A 22,455-nucleotide genomic window follows, 5' to 3' on the forward strand; every position below is an offset into this window, starting at 1 on the left:
ATAAATGTGTATTTAATGCCAGCAATGTGTATCCGAAAAGATCAGTACTTTTCTCTTTTAACAAACAAAGGTTTTTTACATGAGATTATTCATATTACATAATACACTTATGCAAACAATTGTTTTGCTCTTTAAAAACAACTACTTCAACATTATTTGAACCAGTAGTTACTCAAATAATGATTTATGTGGTCCGAGATTATCAGAATCGTTTCAGAAGAACAAAGATTTCGTAGCTTGAGACACTTATGCGATTATTGAAATAACATGAGACACTTATGCAAACAATAGTTCTGATACTTATGAACAATATTTTCCATCACAACGAAGTGTTACAATGGCTAAATTCTACTGCTATGATTTTTGTCCCACATTCCTATGCAATCAACACACTGTGTGTTGTCTTGTGACTACTTTGTTTGATACTGAGTACCGTTATCTATTACTCATAGGAGCACCGTATGGATCCGTGAACAGGTTCACTAGACATCAAGCTTCGTTTAGGAAAAGCATAAACTGATACTTGGTTGAGTAGAAGATAAGAACCATGGGGTTGCTTGCTGTGGTGGCTGAGAGCAGACAAACGTCCAGAATGGTAAAAAAGGTATGGTGGCTGAGAGCAGACAAACGACCACAAAGAGTTAAAAGATAGAAAAAGTTTTGTTCTACGGAGTTGTTTAAAATAATTCGGGCTACAATATTGTCAAACAACGTTTATCTCTATCAATAAAGATAAGAAAGTTAGATTTTTTATTTCATCAAAAATTTTGGTCACCCTATTTTTGATAACATAAAAATGAGCATTCTATCATATGTAACAACTTTGTCGGAGACAGTTTTTGTCTAAAGGATAAATATTTTCCACAAAGTTGTTTATTCAGCTAAGTTGCATTAGGATAACCATGAAAAAACTGTTTTTTTACTCTAACTTTTATATTTATAATTCTTCATCAAAATTGTCTTCGTAATACTTTTAGAGCTTATCAATACCAACATTTTGCGATGCAGAATTTGTCAATATCTCTCTACTGCTCAAAATTATTGATGGGTTTTCACCAAAAACTCATGATTTCAATATCAATTTATTCAAATGCAAAAAATAACATAGTTTTGAAAATCACATATTATATAGAATGAAATTTTATTCTTTCAAATGCCGCCAACAAACTTTTTTTTTGTTTGCCCCAAAAAAGAATGGTAAGCAATTGAAGAGATCGTATTTTTGGGAAGAAATATCAATAATTTTGAGTGAAGTTGAGATATTGACAAGTTCTGCGTCGCAGAATGTTTGTATTGGTATGCTCTAAAAGTCTTTCGAAAAGAGTTTGTATGTAAAATTTGAAATATCATAGTTAGAGCAAAACAAACAGTTTTTTTTTCATGGTGACCCTAATGCTACTTAGAAAAATCGCTATATCGGTTTTTTCAAGAGAAAACTTTGTTCTACAAAGATGTCTCAAATAGGTGAGACTACAACATTGTCGAACTATGTTTACTTCTATCTATAAAGATAAGAAAGTTATAATTTTTATTTCATCGACAATTTTGGTCACCCTATTTTTGATAACATGAAAATGAGCGCTCTATCATATGTAACAACTTTGTCGAAAATAGTTTTTGTCAAGAGAATAACTGTCGAGCTCTAAATGCTTATTTCCACTCAATTGCATCTCATGAACCATTGTGCACTGGGCAAATCAATAGGTTACCTGAATTATGAAAGGATACGTTATCATGAATTTCGTATAACAAATATATTCGACTTTAGTCTATCCTAGGTTCTCCTCATTAAATCTATCTGTCAATTTATTACAAACACTTTTCTTGAGAGCCTCATTCCCAGTGCTGAAATCCTAGAAGCAAAAATTATGCGGATTATGCTTCCAGCTATGTCTCCGACTGATTCTATGAAAGCCAAAACGAAATAAAGCTGCCTTTGTCATCATACACAACCAAATTTGAACCTTCATGGGTTCCCGGAACCCATCTGGCTTTCACTAATCAACGGTAATGTAACTGAATTGTTTCTGCGAAACTTTTCATTTTCCTGCAAAGTTTATAAGCACATACGTCTGATATGCGTCAAGATTTTCACCATGTTATTCCATAAAACATCCATAATCCCCTGTCAAATTGAGCACGGCGGAAACTTTTTTTTTCTAAGCGAATTCTGACAGCGGAGATTCCTAACAAAAAATCAAAGAGTTATACACAAAAGCTGCGCCTTTTGAAATATATTTCCCACCAGCCCCAAAATGTGAAACATGAACAAAACGTGCCCGGATGTACAATTTTTTTCTCTGTTTTTCGAGTGCGTAATTATGCCGAAAGACGAAACTTGACAGTAGAGAATAAAAACATCATCAGCCAGAACAATAACAGCAGTGGCAACTGCAAACTCTCGAAAGCTTCTGCGAGGCAAGGATTATAACTTTTTATTTCCCAATTTTCCTCCGAGGCGAGAAGGTGTGAACGCGAACAAAATGGAGAAAAAAAGATCTCATGCCACGAGCATGCATTTTCTTTCGCAAATAAACATAACACATGAGAGTTTTCCGGTTTCTTTTTTTTTCCTCCGTGACTTGGGCTACCGAGCACGGAACGGGGAAAGGGCGGTGAGCCCTTCACAACGTCGCTATCGTGGCGTGGAAAACCAAAACGAATCCCATGCGGAGAATCCCTTCGGCTTCAGTTCTTCAGCGTTTATTGCAATTATATGGCCTGCGCGAGAAGAGCGAAACCGGAGGAAGCAGCATACTTCTACAGCTATGGAAGTGATTCCTCTGGAAAGTCTCCTTGCGGATTGTTTTCCTCTCTTGTGCTGCTTCAAAGCTGTTAAAAAGTTATATTCCTTGGCGCGCTCTTGATTTATGGTGCACTTTGGGCGGGAAAAACTTGATGGCGATGAAGCATGACAACAATTGGTGCTGTGCGCTGTGCGAAGGGTTGCGGCTGCAAAAAGCTTCCGGTTTGGCGAGAAAAGCGTTTTCGAAGGGGAAGTCAGAAAATCTCCTCCATACCGATGATTATTCCATCACCTTGAACCGACCATCCGGAAATAGCAAAGTGTGGAGTCAATTGACGCGGAAATAGGGATGCACTTGACTTGACTTGAATGGCACTAACGTTCCTGGAGGAACTTCGCCGTCTCAACGTAGTATTACTCTCGTCATTTTCTATTAGTACTTAGTTGAGATTTCTATGCCAAATAACACGCCTTGAATACGCGTAACCACAGTGCAAGTCGGAGGAAAAATTTTTTGATGAAAAATTCCCCTGACCAGAACGGGAATCGAACCCGAACCCCCGGCATATTAGGTGTGACGCTAACCACTCGGCCACGGGAGCACTATAATGTTTTTTTTTTTCCTAGAAACACACGGTTTGCCTGGTATTCCTCGCTACTGAAACACATAATTACGTCAGATGATATGAATTAATTGCCACTTGTCTTTGTGCCACATCTCACGGACTGCCACTGTCACTTCCAGCTGTTACTTTATGACTTTCTCTTTCTGTGCCAGTAGTTCAGTGTCTTATCAGGAGCGTGCAATTTCTCTGCCCTCCGCAGTCTTGGAATAGTGTCGACAAAAAAGTTGAAACAAAAACGCTGACTGGCTGGCCAGTCGACTACTAGCGGTCATTACAGGGTGGGCGGTGAGGAGAAAGGGAAAATTATGGGCTTGCACTCGTGAAATGAATGCAAAGCAAAAAATTGCACTGCAAACGCAACGCACTAGCAAAACCGTGAGTCGTGTCTTGAGAAGATACATTTAATTAAATCTAATTTATGGAAGCTTTTTCGAGAAGCACTCCTGCTGCCCCGGTATGTGATAGTATGTGATAGAAGAGCGCCGAGACTGGCAGCTGGGGAGCGCAATAATTAATAATTTAGATAAAAATTGCACGTTCCAGAATGCTGAAAGTTGACAGTTCTATAAAACTAACCATTATTCCTTGCATACTTTTCAGATGGTGGTCGCGTTTCCCTCGTCGCGGTGAACAATCGGCAAAGGAGAAGTGCTCGCGTTTGAGAGGCTGTGTTTGAAGTGAAATATTTTATCACGTGCTGTAAGGTGCCACAAGTTTTTGGAAAGTTTGCCGGCAAACAGAATTGTGTTATGCTACAATGAAGCTAACATCGAGAAAAATCGATAGTTTAGTGCGGTGCTTTCAGTGCTTGCTGGTGGCGTGGTGCTGCGAACGTAGTTCCGGATCTCAGTGGGATCATGTGGTGGATTTTGACCACACATACCGGTTACTGTGGACTTCCACCAGTCAGGATATCACCTTCGAAATTCAGGCCAAAACACTTGGGTATGTGGGTCTGGGATTCTCCCTCGATGGAACACTGGCCGATTCGGACATCGCGATCGGTTGGATTGATCAGGGCCACGCGTATCTCCAGGTAAGTGATTGTGATTTATCTGGGGTACGAGTAAATGTTACTTCTTTTATTATGAAAATGTTACTTGGGTGACCATTAGGCATATGCATAAGCGCGTGATGAAAAAAATCTCAAAGGAGATAAACGTAACAGAAATAACCGCAGGGAAAAAACGTAATCTCACAAAAGCCTACTGAAAACTATCCTCAAGCGGGAAGAACCTCATGGGTATAAATTCCACACGGAAAAAGCGCATTTTATTATAAATTTCTTTGTTCGTAATGAAATTTATCAATGAGGACGAGATCCCCAACTAAAAAGGATAAGGAACCGAGGAAAGCCGCCGAGGTTACGCAATCCGAGTCGGCCGCTGACCCGCCGTCGGAAACAGCAATTTCTTCTAAGCAACCCTGTGTTCCACTGATGGCCCGGTTAATTTGAAACATAGGATACGATCCTTGAATAAGGTCAGACCGAGCTTTTTTCTATGGGGCATTTATACTCATGGTGTTTTTTTCCGCGTTAGAATATTTCTAGTATACTGTTGTGATATTCCAGAATCCTGATTATGTTACCTTTATGTTACCTGTGTACGAAAAATAAGTTTTATGTGACTATGGAACTCCCATTCCAACCCCATGAAGCATTGTATTTTTACTAAATTACTACACCAATCAAGCTGAAGCTGAGGTTATGCCTCAAAGATGGGCTTGTAAGTTCAATATAGATATTGACACAAATTTTCTGAGAAAAAACACAGATTAAAAAGTAGATGGGTCTGAGCCTAGGGGCACGGACGGGATCTTGACATAGGACTGTGATTGTGTGTAGTAATTGCATTTGAATTGTGTTTTTTCATTGTTCAAAATTTGTAAGTTTTTTCTCATTTGCTACATCAAATGGAAGTCCTGAAAAAACCGTTTCCTGTATGAACTTGTATCCTTTAACGGATTGAATGAGATAACGTGGTAGAATCCGGAAACACATTCTGTTCAAAAATGTACACAAAAATACCATTAACGTCATTACTAACCTTATCTTCTGTTTATACAATTATGCAGAAGAAGACAAATAGTCGTCAGGTATCATTTTTCAACACAAGTCTAAATAGTTAAGATCTACATAAATATGAGCCTAAGTCAAATAAATCTATGACTACAGAAATATATTATAAATAAAAATAGCATAGCCCGATGGAAGACATATATGGGAAGCATAACATTAAGATCGCGACTACTCAAGCTATCATAATCTGATATGCGTGAGTAGACTCTTTCGATCTTCTAAATCATCAGCCAGTTAAATTCATTAATTGCATTATGTAAAACATGCAAACAACATGCTCGATATTATGATAAATTGTAGGTCTTGCTACTACAGGATAAAAACGTGAATTGAGCACGAACTGATTGGGCCGCATACAATACAATAACTGATAAATGCCTATTATCGTTAATTGGAGAATAAATCAGTATATGCATCAACTTGCATGGTGAGCTAACGCCCGAATTTAGGCAGAACAAGTGCTCGTTGCGTCCGGGAGGAAAGCGAGTGGTGAGTGCAATCGAAAGAAAACATGTCCATATTTATCGTCAAATTGTTAACTTTTTTACTATATTCACTGTTCATGTTTCAAGCAGGAAAATTGCTGGATGAATTTCCTGTCTAATGGTATATAACACAATAAATAATTAAAATAAAGATTTTGAGTAATATGCGTTTGAAAACTCTTAATGAATCGTTACATTTTTCTTAGAGTGACCCCCCTATATAGAAATCAAATACATAGTCCTATGTCAAAAATTTTTTAGACCAAAAATACAGATTTTATTGTGACAACCCTGCTGGGTATTTTCACCCGCAATATTATCTAGAAATTACTTCCTCAAATTACTATATGTTCCGGTGCTGAAGAGCTCCGTTCATATGAAGAAATAAAAAAACAGATTAATCGCATCCAGTATATACTGAATTGCATCCAGAGGCTGGAACCTGAAACGATTTAATCGGATATGGATACGAATACGAAGATAAAGAATCAACAAATCGTCTAGAAATCCTAAGACTTTCAGGAAATTGTTGCGGAACTTATGAATACCTGGTACGAAGATCACACCGCTCGTTCCTATGGCGTCCTCAAAGCACTAGGAAGACATAGCATAGTAATGTCGACACCTGATATCTTGGCCTGTTCAGCAACGATCCACCATTCGGATCGTTTCATTCTGGTAGGTAAGTATGGTAGCTGTAATTCTCTCAGAAAACATTGACACTCGTGAATTCAACAAATTCTATCGATGCACATCCAGATACCATATCTTTGTGAATAACTGGAATATCAGGGCATGAAGACCCCTGATCGGCCGGCTTACCATAACTACAGAATAATAGACCTTTCTACAGATTTTTCGAACTTTTTATTACCAAGAATGTGTAGCTATAGATTGCATATTCTTTTGGTCCCAAACAAATTTTACAGATTTATTTAAAAAACGCATTCAACGCAAGCTATAAGTTGTATCAATCTTCCGCCCGTTCATTTGTTTGTTTGAACCAGGGTTGCCACATTTACAGAATATCCTGTATTTTACAGATTTTTCGTCAAATTTCAGATACAGAATCTATATATACAGAATAACAGCTTTATACAGAATTTACAGATGTTTTGTTTAGATTCAATTTTAAATGTTATTTTATTACAGTGCATACATAGATACCATGATTTATAGAAATATTGAACGCAACGCAACGAGATGGCTTTGTGGAGACAGATGTTAGGCGAAATCTCAATTGCACTTTTCAATCAGAAAGTACTGAATTTCGCGAACTTTGTAATGAGACAAGAATGTTATATTTGATCATGTTGAGTAACTTTTGTTTGTGGGGCACAATTATTTTTTTTCTCGATATTTGCATAAAAGTGGAATATGCGGAGATGGAATATAAATGCAGCCGATTTTTTGTCATTTTCCTTATACAATTCGAAATGCGTCAAAATGACGCGTAAACCTAGTGTTAAAAAGTACTGTGATTGTACCCTTTATGTTTTGATTCCGAGTTCCAAGCGGCAGAATGGCCCGTGCCTTTATAGCAACGTCATTTTCCCTTTTTTATACTAGAAATATTACTAGAAAAGAGCGTTCAAGTATCGCAGCGAAACAAGATGACAGTGTAGACATCTGTTAACATGAATCAAGTATTAATTTTCGATCCATACATCTCTGTTATTCATGTTTTGGTTCACTCCACTCATACCTAAATGTTTGTTTGGTTCTAGTGAAATAGTTAAATTGATTTTATCAACTATTGATGTCCAGTTCTAGGATACTGAAATAAAAAGATGACTAAAATTTGAGATGAGAACGAGTGGAATTGATTCACCATTATCCAGCTAGAGGAGCTGTAAACGAAAAGTCTATTCGGATGAGAACTTTTTAGGACTCTAGATAAGGGTTTCTCAAACTATTTTGGGTAATTGACCCCTTTTTCCAGAATGAAGTGATACCATCGATCCCTACACCCAATTTTATTTAAAAAAAATTATTTTTATCTTATTCATACAAAATACTTACCAATTCAAAAACTTTGCGGTTGATTAATTGAGTAAACTCGACAACGACATAAATATCAAGTGTATATATTATAAATACAAATTACAACATCAACATTTCTGCTAGAATATTAGACATTCTTATAACAATTTTATTCACGTAACAAAACTTGTACAGTATTTGTACTTTGTCGATATCATCCCCAAGGGAATCCCTGCTCTAGATCAATTAAACCCATGGGCAGATCATTTTAAGCGAAGTGAACGTCCAGAAGCAGACATCTAAATGTATGCTGAAGACACCACCGGGGTTAACGATCCTACTAGTCGTAGGCAAGCATCTTGTATATATTGGTTCGTACCTGAAAACAATGTAACACATTCAATGAATCCAGATTTTCAACTCATGACAACGCATATTGTTCAATTTGTGGTAAATATTATACGAAAATTTCGTCGATGTTGAACTTTTTGTTTGGTGACGTAAAGTGGTTTCCTGCTGGTCGAAACACCAAAAATTTCGTTGATTTCGATTTGCATCTGTACCGGAAGGGGTAAAATCTTTTTCATCGATACTTTTTCCTCCAAAAATCTGTACCATCGAAAATATATGTTGCAGAGAAAAATGTTTTATTAGCATGAAAAAATACTCTTTCATTCTCTACAAAATATTGCATTACTTACTACAAATACTACATACGCTGTAAATGTACATTAACATTTGTTACTCGTGCATTTGATGACGCTTATACCGTTTTGTCTCATTTTCCGAACACTTAAGCCATCAACCATTAAACAGTGTCTCATTACTCTAAGTGGTACTTTTTCGCGAATTTAATTTGGTTTTTGAATACAATAGAGTCATTTTTTCATTCGACTACAATAAAATTGATTTACAAATGCATATTCATGGTGAAAAACTAAAAATATGTTTAATCACTGTTATCTTAAATTCCGAACACCATTTTTGTCACTGACTCATATTCCGAACACTTTTGTATCAAATTCCGAACAGCAAAACTGCAATTTGAAAAAAACATAATTCTTAAACTACTGGACCGATTCATATAATCGATATATCAAATTAAAGTCAATTAGCTAGTCTTCTTTGGAAAAAATGTTATGCTCGCAAAAAAAATGGATTTTGCTTTTGTAATTTTGTAATTGTAATTGTTTCTTTTAGTTTACATGGTTTCGAGACCAAGGGCGCCATATCGGTATAGATACCTGTAAATGATGTTAAAATGAAGTCTATAACCCAAAAAATATCAGGGTTTTGAAAATTAAATTATTTATAACATTAACGTTCAGTAAATTCACATTGAAAAATGAAGTGTTCGCAATTCGAATCGAGCGTTCAGACTTGATTCACATTCTGAACACTTATTTTAATGAAGGTTCCTGCATAAAATATCATTTTTTCATCCATTTATTGTAGATTCTTACCATTTCTTGAGCTTGAGCTTGAGCTTGGGTAGACTGTACAATTCGTAGTTGCTCTCCGTGATTGACCTGAACCAACTATTGTAGATTCTTACCATTTCTAGCACATAACAAATGTGTAATATAAAAAGTTATAGGCTGTATCGATACCTGTAAATGAAGTCAAAATGTAGCCTGTACCTCAAAGAATGTCTGTGTTTTTATCATTCAATTATTCATAATATAAAAGTTCAGTAAATTTACATATAAAAATGAAGTGTTTGGAATTTGAGACGGTTCGGAATATGAGACAAAACGGTACTTAGTTTTTTTAAATTAAAATTGCATACTATCTCTCTATCTCTATCTCTATCTCTCTATGAAATTTTCGATCTGCCGACACGATATTCAATCAAATCTTCTGATCTTTAAAAGTGCTTTCATCGTGTCGTTTCTAAGCGGTTTTCGAAACTAATTCTTGTTAGTTTCCAAAAAGTGAGGCATAGAGATCATTAGGATTACAGATTACAGATCATTAGAAACAAAGCATCGAGACGTCGGAAATGCGAGCGAACCGTTAATTCTTTTAGGCATCCCATTTTTGTCCACCAATGCAAGGGCTTGTTTTCTGAAATGGAGTTATTTTACTTTTAGGGCATGGAATTCATTCTCCAGATCTTGTAAACCCCTTTGTAGAACCCTGGAAATGGTTCATATACAACGTTGATTCTTGATAAATTCCAAAAAGTTTATAGGATTTAGTATTGCAGCAGCCTCGAGCTTCGGATCATTAAAATCTATTCTTTTTCACATTTCAGTTTCACGAAAAATCTTCCATAAATATACTTGAAAATTATTTTCCTTCGCCATCCATTATAGTGATAGTTTCTTCTGATGCCATCCCAACATAAATATTATTGCCGTTTTTCAAATCATCTTTAAATTCAGTAGCATTGGGCATTAAAACAACGTAAGATTCCTGGCAAATATTAGGGAGAGTGGTTAGATAAGAAGATTTCGGCTATTCATGTAAGGAGTGTATCGAAAAGTAGTCTCAAACATTTAACACGTTATTACACACAAACGGCTGAACTTTTTTGGTCAGAGCACGCTTTGTTTGCATGTCAAAAATCAAAATACAAATCATTTAGTCGCGGTCATAAAGTTGTTTTCGAAATGTCGCGGATATTCTAAAAAGAAAATTTTGCACAATTGGTGCACCGAAAAACCTCATAAAAATCAAAGTTTGTAAAGAAAGTGTTAATCGTCGCAAAGTTCGTTAATGAGTGTTCTTTCGAGGATATCAGCAGAAGTGGACGAAAACCCGGACCAAGTAATCCCAGATTGGACCGAAAAGTTGTAAATTATATTCAGAAGAACAGGTCTGCACCTATTCGTGAGATTTGGCCAAGAAGTTCAAAACCAGTGTTGGAATGATTCAGCGGATTAAACTAAGACATGGTCTAAAGACCACACTACAATGGTTTTCGGAAAACAACATCATGTTCGTCGAAAAAGTCCTCAACCCACCTAACTGTTCTCAGCTGCGGTCAATTCAACATTTCTGGGCAATTGTTTAGGCCAAACTTAAGAAGTAAGGTACAGGGTCTAAAAATATGTCAGAGTTCAAAAAGAATTGGTTTGCAGCACAAAAATCTACTATCCAGAATTTAATGAGTGGAATTAAATCTAAGGTTCGATCATTTTTTAGATATCAACAATAGACTTGAGTTTTTCATTTCATTGCTATGTAAACTTAATATTCTTTAATAAAATTCACTTTTATGAACACTTTCTGAACGTTTTCAATTTTATTTTGATGTTTGGAAGTTCAAGACCACTTTTCGATACACATACATCGTAAATCCAGGTGGAAAAGCCAGGAACAAAAAAAAAACATTCTGTTGATCTGGAGTAACATATACTCCAAAAAACCAACAGAGGTTATGTCATTGAATTTTTGAGGGCAGTCTGATATATGAAATCTTTTCAGCTGTATTATTCTGTATCGCAATCGGTACCATGCAAAATATTTGTTGCATTGAAAAATCTGTTGAACAAATTGTTTCAAGCCTCAAACTATATATTATTTTGATTATTGTTATACACATTCTAGCTAAATTGACTGCATTAGTTGTTAAAAGTTTCGAGCTTCTCTATGCTGTTTGATCAAAGGTTTAGAATTCAACATTGTGATCATCGTATCGTTGCTTGGTCGATTTAAATGTATAGTTTTGTTGTTGTTATAAAGGGTGTGTCACATCAAATTGCATCACGGAAAAAACGCTGTAGAAATTCGCCCAGTAGACCGATCCTTTTGAAAATTTTAGACAGTAAAATAAAAACTATTAAACAACTTTTGGCATTTTCTTTTTATTCATACTTCGAGCCCAAGCCCGTATGCTCACACCTTCCTCTTTACCCCGTCCATAAGGTTCTGTACAACGTCAGGTTGTACTTTTTTATGAACAGAAATCCATTTTCTCTTGAAGTCCGCCTCCGATTTGACAACTTTTGGGTTCTTCCGGAGGGCCTGCTTCATAATCGCCCAATATTTCTCTATTGGGCGAAGCTCCGGCGCGTTGGGCGGGTTCATTTCCTTTGGCACGAAGGTGACCCCGTTGGCTTCGTACCACTCCAACACGTCCTTTGAATAGTGGCACGAAGCGAGATCCGACCAGAAGATGGTCGGGCCCTCGTGCTGCTTCAATAGTGGTAGTAAGCGCGTCTGTAGGCACTCCTTAAGGTAAACCTGTCCGTTTACCGTGCCGGTCATCACGAAGGGGGCGCTCCGCTTTCCGCAAGAGCGGATCGCTTGCCACACCATGTACTTTTTGGCAAACTTCGATAGTTTCTGCTTGCGAATCTCTCCGGAACGCTGAATTTGTCCTCTGCGGAGAAGAACAACAGGCCCGGCAGCTGACGAAAGTCCGCTTTGACGTAGGTTTCGTCGTCCATTACCAGGCAATGCGGCTTCGTCAGCATTTCGGTGTACAGCTTCCGGGCTCGCGTCTTCCCCACCATGTTTTGCCTTTCGTCGCGGTTAGGAGCCTTCTAAACCTTGTATGTACGTAGGCCCTCCCGCTGCTTGGTCCGCTGGACGAATGAACTTGACAAATTCAGCTTATTGGCGACATCCCAGACCGAACTTCTCGGATCACGTCTAAACTGCTTAACTACGCGCTTGTGATCTTTTTCACTGACGGAGCATCCATTTTTGTCGTTCTTCACCTTCCGGTCGATAGTTAGGTTCTCGAAGTATCGTTTTAGTACTCTGCTGACCGTGGATTGGTCGATTCCCAGCATCTTACCGATTTCCCGATGTGACAACTCCGGATTCTCGAAATGAGTGCGCAGGATTAATTCACGACGCTCGTTTTCGTTCGACGACATTTTTCCAAATTTACGAAAAATTGACAGTGAAGCATGGCCAACGTGATCTATACACTCTTATCTGATTATAAGCGAAAGCTGAAGATATAATTCCTAAAAATTAAATTTCTACAGCGTTTTTTCCGTGATGCAATTTGATGTGACACACCCTTTAGTCAGAAAAAATGAGAACGCTTCCAATTTTGATGTTTGTTGGATTGGGAATGTTTCTGTTGAAGGTAAGGACTGTTCGGTTTTTTCGCCAACTCCAATACCAGGCTTCTGATTTTACGTGTAGTAATACCGCAGCATCGAACTTCTACCTCTAAAATATAGGACACCAGCCAGCCCTAGTTCTTCAGCGAGGGTGAAAACAGTTTTGAGGCACCAATTTTGTTGACTCCTACATCGACGACATTTCTCCCTTGTATTTGTTACGTACCGAGCAAATCACACTATGTCCTTCTAAATTTAAAAAAATGATAGTTAATAGTTAATTTACTTTGGAAGTGTTTCGTATCCTATATAATATTTTGAAATATGTAGTTTAGTCGGAAAAAGGAATACTCATTCATTGAAGAATAAACATTCCGCATAAAAATTTCATGTGAAACATAAACGTTGAGGTAAGTAGTGGTTGCATCGAGACGATGAAGCCTACAGGATTATGTACTTAGAATTAAAACAATAACTAAATGACAATCACTCGCCTCAATCTTAATATAGATGATGAGAACACAATTTTTTCCAGGCAACAAACTATATTTCTGCACTCTGACGATTCTTTCCTGCAGTTTTTTCGATATCGTTTTGACTGAATAAAAATGAATTTGAGTATCAGTCTAATTTAAAGTTAGCAGCTCGTACAACATTTCAATGCACCAATAAAGCTATATCCCACCATCCCTGATGAGTAAGCATCAGTGCCACTTTAATTTTGCAGCCAACAGTTTGCAAATGGCAAATGAAAACAAACGGCTACGTTTGTTGACAGAGCATCGAACTCTCAGTCTGCTCTGGAGATTTATAATATGTTTACATAAATCATAATGTTTATCTCTTCCGGCACCGTATGTTGATATTTCCGGGGCATCGTGTCAGCTTCTCCAGACCCCCACTCTAGTGCCATCCTCATAAACAAACTTCATCCACTGGTATTGCTCTATAATCGAGTGAATGGCTTCCCTACACCTCACATCAAGCACCGAAGGGGCATACCGGAGCCAGCTGGACATTTACAATCCTAGCTTTGGGTGCTATCGTACCAATTAAATTTTGCTAGCCGCATCTACACTGCCGTTAAAGGCCTTTTTCGGGACCAATCAGCAGAGCCTAGTCGTTCCCGTTCCCTTCTAGACATCGATGTCATCCAAGCCGCTGTCAAACGCCAGTTGGAAGACAACAAAAAAAGAACACTCGGATTTACTTTGTGACATAAAAGCTATTACGAGTGTACTTAGCAACTCTATTACACAACATCTTTGGTCCTGCTGCTGTTGCTGTTTGTGTCCGGGGTGATTGTGCTTTCGGAAGCACCATCCACAGAGACCGACTTGTTCCATTGGGTCCTTATGTCTCGGCTGTCCATCGACGAAAACTGTCGTTACAACTGTCCACTGGTGGATAATGTACGTTCGGTGGAAAATCGTAAAGTTTTCTTATTCCAAAGGATCAGCCGAGGGATGCTATATCCTTTCATCCATTGCTGTGCCATGCTCGGCTTCTGTCAAGTAGTTGTGTGTTCAGTTTGCTTAGGTTTCCACTTGAAAATTGCCATCAAACAGCTTCAACATCGTCGACAAGTTCAATGAATGGCACAGGAAGGAACAAGTTCCAGCTTGTTATCGTTTCACTTTTCCCCTGCTCTCCATCGAGCTCACCATCCTCATCATCATCATCATCGCCATCGCCATCAAGGTGAAAGAGTTTCATTTCCATTTAGGCTCGAGTCATCTGATAGCACACGCGGGCCGCATACTACTCCCAAGCCATATTTTCGGCCCACTTTCTCTAAATCACTCCGGTCGACGAACGAAAAGTTCAAGATCGCTACCGCCCCCAACGCAAGGCCACATGCTTCCGAAGCGCCGCAAGAAGGTTGCGGCAGCAGAAAAAGGGAAATAAGAGCGATTTTTCCGCCTCAAAGTCATTCACTCAGATCATTGGTCGCAACATTACGGCTTGCTCTGTACCACTGGGACCGAAAACTTTCACGATTAACTTTCCTAATTGAGTGTGTACTTGGCAGAATATGTGCTGGAAAAGACTAGCGGGGGCGGAAAAAAAATAAACGTCCTTTGATGTGCGAACTTCTTTGCGGTCCGCATCTCGATCATTTCTACGACGGACAGGTGGGCAGGTTTTCACCGACTGTGCGATTCTTTTCAGACGGAAACATATTGGGGCTGGGCGACGAAAAAAAAAATTAGTTGCTCTGTTGCGAAAACGTTGAATCCATGGAGTGAAAGCGACCAAGTGTATGTATGTGTGAGAGAGGGAGTGTGAACTGGAGCCAAGTGTCTAGCTAATAAATCCATCTTAATAAATTGCCAACACGACGGGCGGAACGAGCTGCTGGCTGTTGTTGAACCGGACCGAAACTAATTGAGTGATGAAATATGCCAATTTCCAGTCAGCAGTACTGCACACCCACTGCATCATAACACAGGTCTAGCAGCAGCGCCACCACCAGCAGGACTTGTGCATGAGTAGCATAGGCGAATGCAATCCTCGGGTGAGTCTGGGGTAGAACCAGCGGTGGAGAGAGCATAGTTATGAGTTCCTATTAGTAGAAATGAATTTTATGACCCTTTGGAATGCGGCAAGGTGTGGAGACGGAGGGATTGTATGTGGGCGAGTGTGTGTGTGTGTGTTTGTGTGCACCGTACTTGGACATGTTTAGTGTGTCGGCAAGAAATACGCAACCGGAAGATTATGTGCTGATGGATGTTGCTTTTCATAAAGCCAAACGAGAAGCGGCCCCAAGAGGGCTGTTGCTCCCGGCTGATGGGCAGGGTATACATAAAGTCTCTCAGTCTGCATTCTCCGAACAACTTTATACGACGGCATTTACGATCGTGTCGTTCGTTCATGAGTTTGGAAGTGCTAAAATTTCAACCGGGGTAAATCCAGCCCCAGTTTGTGGGTTGATCCGAGAAAGGGTCGTAAAATTTACGCTGAGAGGCAGATTGAAACGTAAAAATTTGCATGGCACTTTTATTGAAACAAGTGTATGTATTGTTTTGTGCGGTTTGCGGCACAATTCAGGCTTTTCGATGCGTATCAAACACGGGTGCGCAGAGGTTTTGAAATCGCTGGTGATGACATCGTTTTCATTACAGGGAGAATGAACGATGTATTGGGCACTCGAATAAAACATTATGGAAATGTATGCAACATGAGACGCTGCATATTAAGTTTTCGAATATAGGCGAGCAGATTATTAGTAATTCGTATTTTTCCATTCATCCGTAATTTCAACATACCGTCATTGGTTCCATATTTGTGGTATAGCACTTAAAGTTGTCAACACTTCTTCTAATATGTGCTCTTTTTCAACAGCTGTTACCTGTTTTTTGTTTGATTCGTCATTTCATCATGAATAAATGACGACTGAAGAACGCCTGAAAACTCTGCAGGTTTTGTCGAAAACCTCTCAACTCAATACAAAACTTTTTTTTTCATAATCATATTTAAGCTTCCGGTAATTTTCCAACCGTTTTGTGCAGCCATTCCATGCCGAACCGATATAGTGGTTCTCAGATTTTCGCAAAAAGTTGTAGTTTTTTTCATCTCAAAATATTAAACCCGTATTTTTAATTTTTTTTTTCCGTTATGGTGCCCATTTCCATTTTAAGGTGGTTCAACAAATCAAATTTTCTCCATTTTATCAAAAATGACTTTTTTCAAAAATTCATAATTATTGTACTACTCGACCGATTCAGATGATCTACATATCAAATAAAAGCCAATTAGCTAGTCTTTCTCGGAAAAAAATTTACACTTGAAAAAAAAATGGATTTTGTTTTACATGGCTTTGGACTAGAGGGTGCCATATTTTTTTATATGTTTTCTTGAAAGCTGTATTTTTTTTGCATAACACATCCAAAAAACAGAGAGGCGTTATTGTTTTCTTTTTGAGTTATGATTTTCGCATTGAACCGATGGTCCGCGAATATATTGATTGATTTATTCTTCCTACTTCAGACAAAAAAAGTCCAATTAGAAGTTCAATCAGCGAATAGAATGAATTATGATATGGAACCCACGAACATTCGCTTAGTAAAAAAACGTAAATTTAGAAATTAGTTGTGTGGTGCTACAAGCTTATAACGATAATCTTGCCGATAACGCCTGTTATGCTTCATTGCAACATCCCACCTTGTATGCGCATACTTGGTGGGTTACTATCTTCGGGATCGCACTCTCGGTTGCCCCGCGCTTAGCTCTGACTTAAGCTGTTTACATAGGATAACAGTATAAATGAGAGTGAAGTTACAGATCGTAGTGGGTGATTCTTCGGTTTAAGGAGCCACATAGTAGTTGTATAAAAAAACAATTATCGGCGAGACGAAGTTAGCCGAAGCTGCTAGTTATAAATAGATTTGTTTTCTTCACTAATCTTTTGATAAAATGCCAGTTGAAATACTGACATAGAGATCCCAGATTTTTAATCTGAAGCAGCAGAATTCCTTTTCTCATATCGTTTTATTTTTTGTCAAATGAAAAACCTGGACTAATTAATCCAAGTAGATGAACGACTAAGTGTCTGATCTTCAATGGCGTACTCTTCTATTACGTAATAGGGGCACCGGTAAGTTTCTTCGTTTTTTTTTTCAAATATTAATGTTTTATTCTGCAAAAATGGTTTTCTCACAACTTTTTCCCATCTTTTTGGCAAATCACGGATCCCTTTGCGGGAATAATCGGCCGGTTTATCGGCTAACCACAAATCGATCAAATTTTTGACTTCATCAGAATTGGAGAAGTGCTGGTCAACCAGGCCATGTTGCATCGATTGAAAAAGGTAGTAAACGGACGGAGCAATGTCTGGAGAATACGACCGGTGGGATAGGACCTTCCATTTCAGCGTTTCCAAGTATGTCTTGACCGGTTTCGCGACATGCGGTCGAGCATTGTCGTGCTCGTATTTGCTCGTATTGTGCCCGTTTTTCCTTCAGTGCACGGCTCAGGGCACGGGGGACCGGTAGGGTCCCCCGTAATGGTTTCATTCGGTTTTAGCAGCTCATAGTACATCACACCCAGCTGATCCCACCAAATAGACAGCATAACCTTCTGGCCGTGAATTTTCCGAGCGGCCGGGGTATCCATACGTTGCCCGACGTTTAGGATTGTCGTAATGGACCCATTTTTCATCGCCAGTAACGAATCGATGCAAGAAACCCCTTCTTTTGTGCCGTTGGAGAAGTTGTTCTCACGTGAAAAAACGGCGTTCGACGTCTCGTGGCTTAAATTCATACGGCACCCAATGCCCCATCTTTCGGATCATTCTCATTGTTTTTAAACGATCGGATATGGTTTGCTGAGCTACTACAAGTGTATTTGCAAGTTCTTGTTGTGTTTGTGACGGATCTTGATCGAGTAAAGCCTCCAATTCTTCATCTTCAAACTTTTTTGGCGGTCCGGAACGTTCTTCGTCTTCAAGTCAAAATTACCACCCCCGGGTACACGATTTTAGGGGTGCGGAATGAACCGAATTTATATGTAGAAATTGGATAAATATGATTACGTACAGGAGGTGGGGGTGCAAATCGATTCTTCCGCCCCGGGTGCAAAAGCTTCACTCGACACCACTGCACCTAATAGATGATCGTCTTCATCATTCTACCCTTGCACTCCTATTATTTCGTCTTTGAAGTGGGATTCGTGGTCAAAATTGTCGACATCTAGGCCATCTTCTGGAAGCCAATGCCTCCTCAATGGTTCAGGTGACCTACAATGTTCTTCTCTTCTGGGTATATACAAAAAAGAACATAAAATAAACGTATAGTGAAAAACATTCAAGTCATAGGTAGTGTTACCATATTTTCATCTGTACCGGAAGGGTTAAAAACCTTTTTCATCTGTACTTTTTCTTCCAAAATTCTGTATCAAAAAGTTTCACCATCAAAAATATTCGTTGCAGATAAAAAATGGTTTTATTAGCAATGAAACACTCATTTACTCATTTGTTTCTACAAAATATTACATTTACTACATTTGTGGTACATTAACATTTGCCAGCCTCGAATCTCTCTTTGATGATGCTCATACATTGTCTTTCTATATATAGATTGAATTTTAGCAATAAAGTTTTCGATCTTCTACCACGATGTTCAATCAAATCTTTTTATCTTAAAATTTCGTTCATCGTGCTAAGCAGATATCGAAGCTTATTCTTGTTCTGATTATATTTAGAAAAACAAAACGCACGACGTATGCAGAGGAATGAGGCATAGTGAGATCGTTAGAAGCAGCAGCCTTGAGCGTCAGCTCATTAAAATCGAATTTTTTCCTCATTGGTTTGATCAGCTCCACAAAAAATCTGCTACAAATATCCTTAAAAATTATCTGCCTTCGCCAGTCATTCATGCTTCTGATAGTTTATTCTGTTGCTATCCCAACATAAATATTATTGCCGTTTTCAAATGGTATTCAAATTCAGTGGCATTGGACATTAAAAAAACATAAGATTCCCCGCAGATATCAGTGAGAATGGTTAGATAAAAATCTTTCAGCTATTCATGTAGCATCGTGAATTCAGGTTTTTCAGCCTGGAACAAACAATGCAATATGTTGATCTGGGCAAAATATACTCCAAAAAACCAACGGAGGTTATGCCATTGAATACTGGTTGGCAGTCAGTACACGCAAGCAGTCTGATTTTTGCCACAATTATACTGAAATATGTACTAATTCAATCAAAAATTGTATCGTATTCTGTACAATTCAAACTATTTGTTGCACAGAAAAATTTGTTCAAAAAACAATACTCAAGCCGCAAATTGCTCATTTGTTTGATGATTTTTATACACACTCGTGCTAAACTTTGACTGCATCAGTTGTTTTTTTTATAATTCGTTTATTTTTACAGGCTCAGTTACACAGGTTTTAACGAGCCGAATTCTTAAATATATTTTTAGAACTATATATAAACAATTTCCTTAACTCTATGGTTATTAAGGTGGAAAACCGATTACTCGAGGTTGGATCAGTTATTAAAAGTTTCGAGTTGCCCTATGCTGTTTGATCAATTGTTTAGCTTTCAACATTCTGATCATTGTATCGTTGCTTTGTTGATTTAGATGTTTAGTATAGTTTCGTTGTTCTATAGCCAGACAAAAATATTACTCGACAGTTGCCGAGGAGCTAGGCACAGTAAGAATATGCGAGCGAATTGTCATTTCTTTCCAGGTAACTGGTTTTTTTTCAACAGAGATTTCTATATTGAGCAATTTCATATTCAGGCACTTTTTTCATTCACCGTCATAAAAACCTGAAAATACTTCCAATACTTCTTTGATCCCTGTAGGGGAGCTGGTTCTCCGGATTGGTGATTCTTTCACGGCGGAATCTAGTCCTTTGGCAGGTGGAAGATCCCCGCAATAAAGAAGCGCGAACGGTAACACGTGGTACACTATTGAATTGTTATCCGTAGCGAAATGGATGTAGAACTATCTTATCCAAGCAAACCATTTGTCATGACAATGTCATTCGAAAATGCGAAAACAGAATAGAAACTGAGAGAGGTTGGCGTCGACATCCTGTACTGCCAACAACTGGACCGCTTGAAGGTAGCATTCATGAAGAAGAGGCCATCTTTGATAAAAAGAGGCCGCATTGTCTTCCATCAGGACAACGCCAGGCCACACACTTCTTTGGTGACGCGTCAGAAGCTCCGGGAGCTCGGATGGGAGGTTCTTTTGCATCTGCCGTATAGTCCGTACCTTGCACCAAGTGACTACCACCTGTTTTTGTCCATGGCGAACGAGCTAGGTAGTCAGAAGTTAGCCACAAAAGAGGCCTGTGAAAATTGGTTATCCGAGTTTTTTGCCAATAAGGAAGCGAGCTTCTATAACAGGGGTATTATGAAGTTGGCATCTCGTTGGGAACAAGTCATCGAACAAAACGGCGCATATTTGACTTAGAACAGATGATTGTAGCTAATTTTATGAACAAATGAAAATTCAAAAAAAATACCGCAGGACTTTTTTGACAGCCTAATATTAGACTGATCTGCTCGATAGCAATGATAATGGTTATCGAGGCAAAGAGTTTCATCTCGATAACACGATGTGAGAGCATCCTATCTACTATTGGAACTCTCCTCCGCTTTGCGTTAGGCAAAACGGAGTTAGTTAGTGATTACAATTATAGCGAATTCATTCAGTGTAAACTTAGTAATTTTGGCCCAAACAATCCCTGTAAGGTTAATGTTTTAGCATTTAACATTGTAGCATCCTTGAGATTCCAATAATCGAAATCAAATCTCTGCCCCACCAGTTTTACCAACTCTACATGTTATTAATTTATCACTCCAGAAAATCTGTACCTATCTGTACTTTTGTATAAAAATCTGTAATCTGTACTAAAAAACCGATAACATTTGTACCTTTTCAGATAAATCTGTGCGTATGGCAACACTGGTCATTAGTGGAAAGTGGAATAAGTTCAAAGTATTGGAATTTTCTGTATCATGACTCTGGGAAGATTATTGGGGGATTTAATATCAACGTAACATAAGTACACACAAAGACAAAAATCAACACATTATCGCTTTCATGAGCAAAAAAAAAACAGATGACAAGAATATCTTGGAAATCACACCAAACACACCTAACAGCGGAATGACAGGTTTTAGCCACGCTATAATGATTGTGATCAGTGCTTGGAAATACCTATTCCGCATCAATCTTTCCAGCTGATTTTCGGACCACATTCGACCATTACACCATTGCATTCGGGATACCGGAAATGAACCAACGCCAAGCCTCAGTTGATTCATTCAGTTTCGTTCATTCTCTTCTTCGTTCTGCTCTGCGTTTCCGGAATGTGAGCAAGAAGAAATATCCCTAGTTTTGTCATTCATTGATATTAACATACCAGTTCATTCAATATCAACATCGTTCTCGGACACTGACAAAACGGTGAAATTCGTTAAGGAAGATAAGGAAGTACAGAAAATTCATAACAGAGACAACAAACTAGGATAGCGTTGCGGAGTGTGATGGAGTCGACAATGTAAGCCGAGGAAGAGGCGTTTTTAAATTGTTCAAGCAATCAAGGTTTTCGTCTCAGTTAAAATGCTTTCATTTTAAATAGTGAATATGCAGTTCCAATTTCATTTGTCAAAAATGCTTCAAAAGATTCCAATTCCGATTTGAAAAAGTTTCATTTTGACTTAAATTTCGAACACTCAACTTTTTACTCAAATTCCGAACACTTCATTTCAAAAGCTAAATTTACTGAACATTAATGTTGTTTTGATACCTATAAATGTTGTTATACTAAAGGATATATGGTAAAGAATATCGAAGTTTTCATTATCCAATTATTCATATCATTGATGTTCAATAAATTTTGTTTTCAAAATGAAGTATTCGGAATTTGAGTCAAATAGCTATAGCTATATTTTGTTCTATGATGAAAATTTTAAACAGCAAATAAGGTAAAAAAAAAACAAGGATCGCGTAACCAAAAGGAAACCTTCCTGTGACTTCCTTTT

General features: G+C 38.2%; 1 protein-coding gene across 2 annotated transcripts in view; it reads left to right on the forward strand.

Moving 5' to 3' along the window:
- LOC129765110 (MOXD1 homolog 2-like) overlaps positions 1–22,455 on the forward strand; it is a 285,645-nt gene that overhangs the window by 77,104 nt on the left and 186,086 nt on the right. The window contains exons 1-2 of one of the 2 annotated variants that reach the window (XM_055764985.1): positions 3,643–3,747; positions 3,973–4,408. In XM_055764985.1, the coding sequence (XP_055620960.1) occupies positions 4,130–4,408 (279 nt within the window). In that variant the 5' untranslated portion in view covers positions 3,643–3,747; positions 3,973–4,129. Of the gene's footprint in view, positions 1–3,642; positions 3,748–3,972; positions 4,409–22,455 lie in introns of those variants that run through there. The other variant, XM_055764984.1, reaches the window with a different exon arrangement.

Source organism: Toxorhynchites rutilus, chromosome 2 (assembly GCF_029784135.1).
Source record: "Toxorhynchites rutilus septentrionalis strain SRP chromosome 2, ASM2978413v1, whole genome shotgun sequence".
In the NCBI taxonomy this organism is placed as follows: Eukaryota; Metazoa; Arthropoda; class Insecta; order Diptera; family Culicidae; genus Toxorhynchites; species Toxorhynchites rutilus.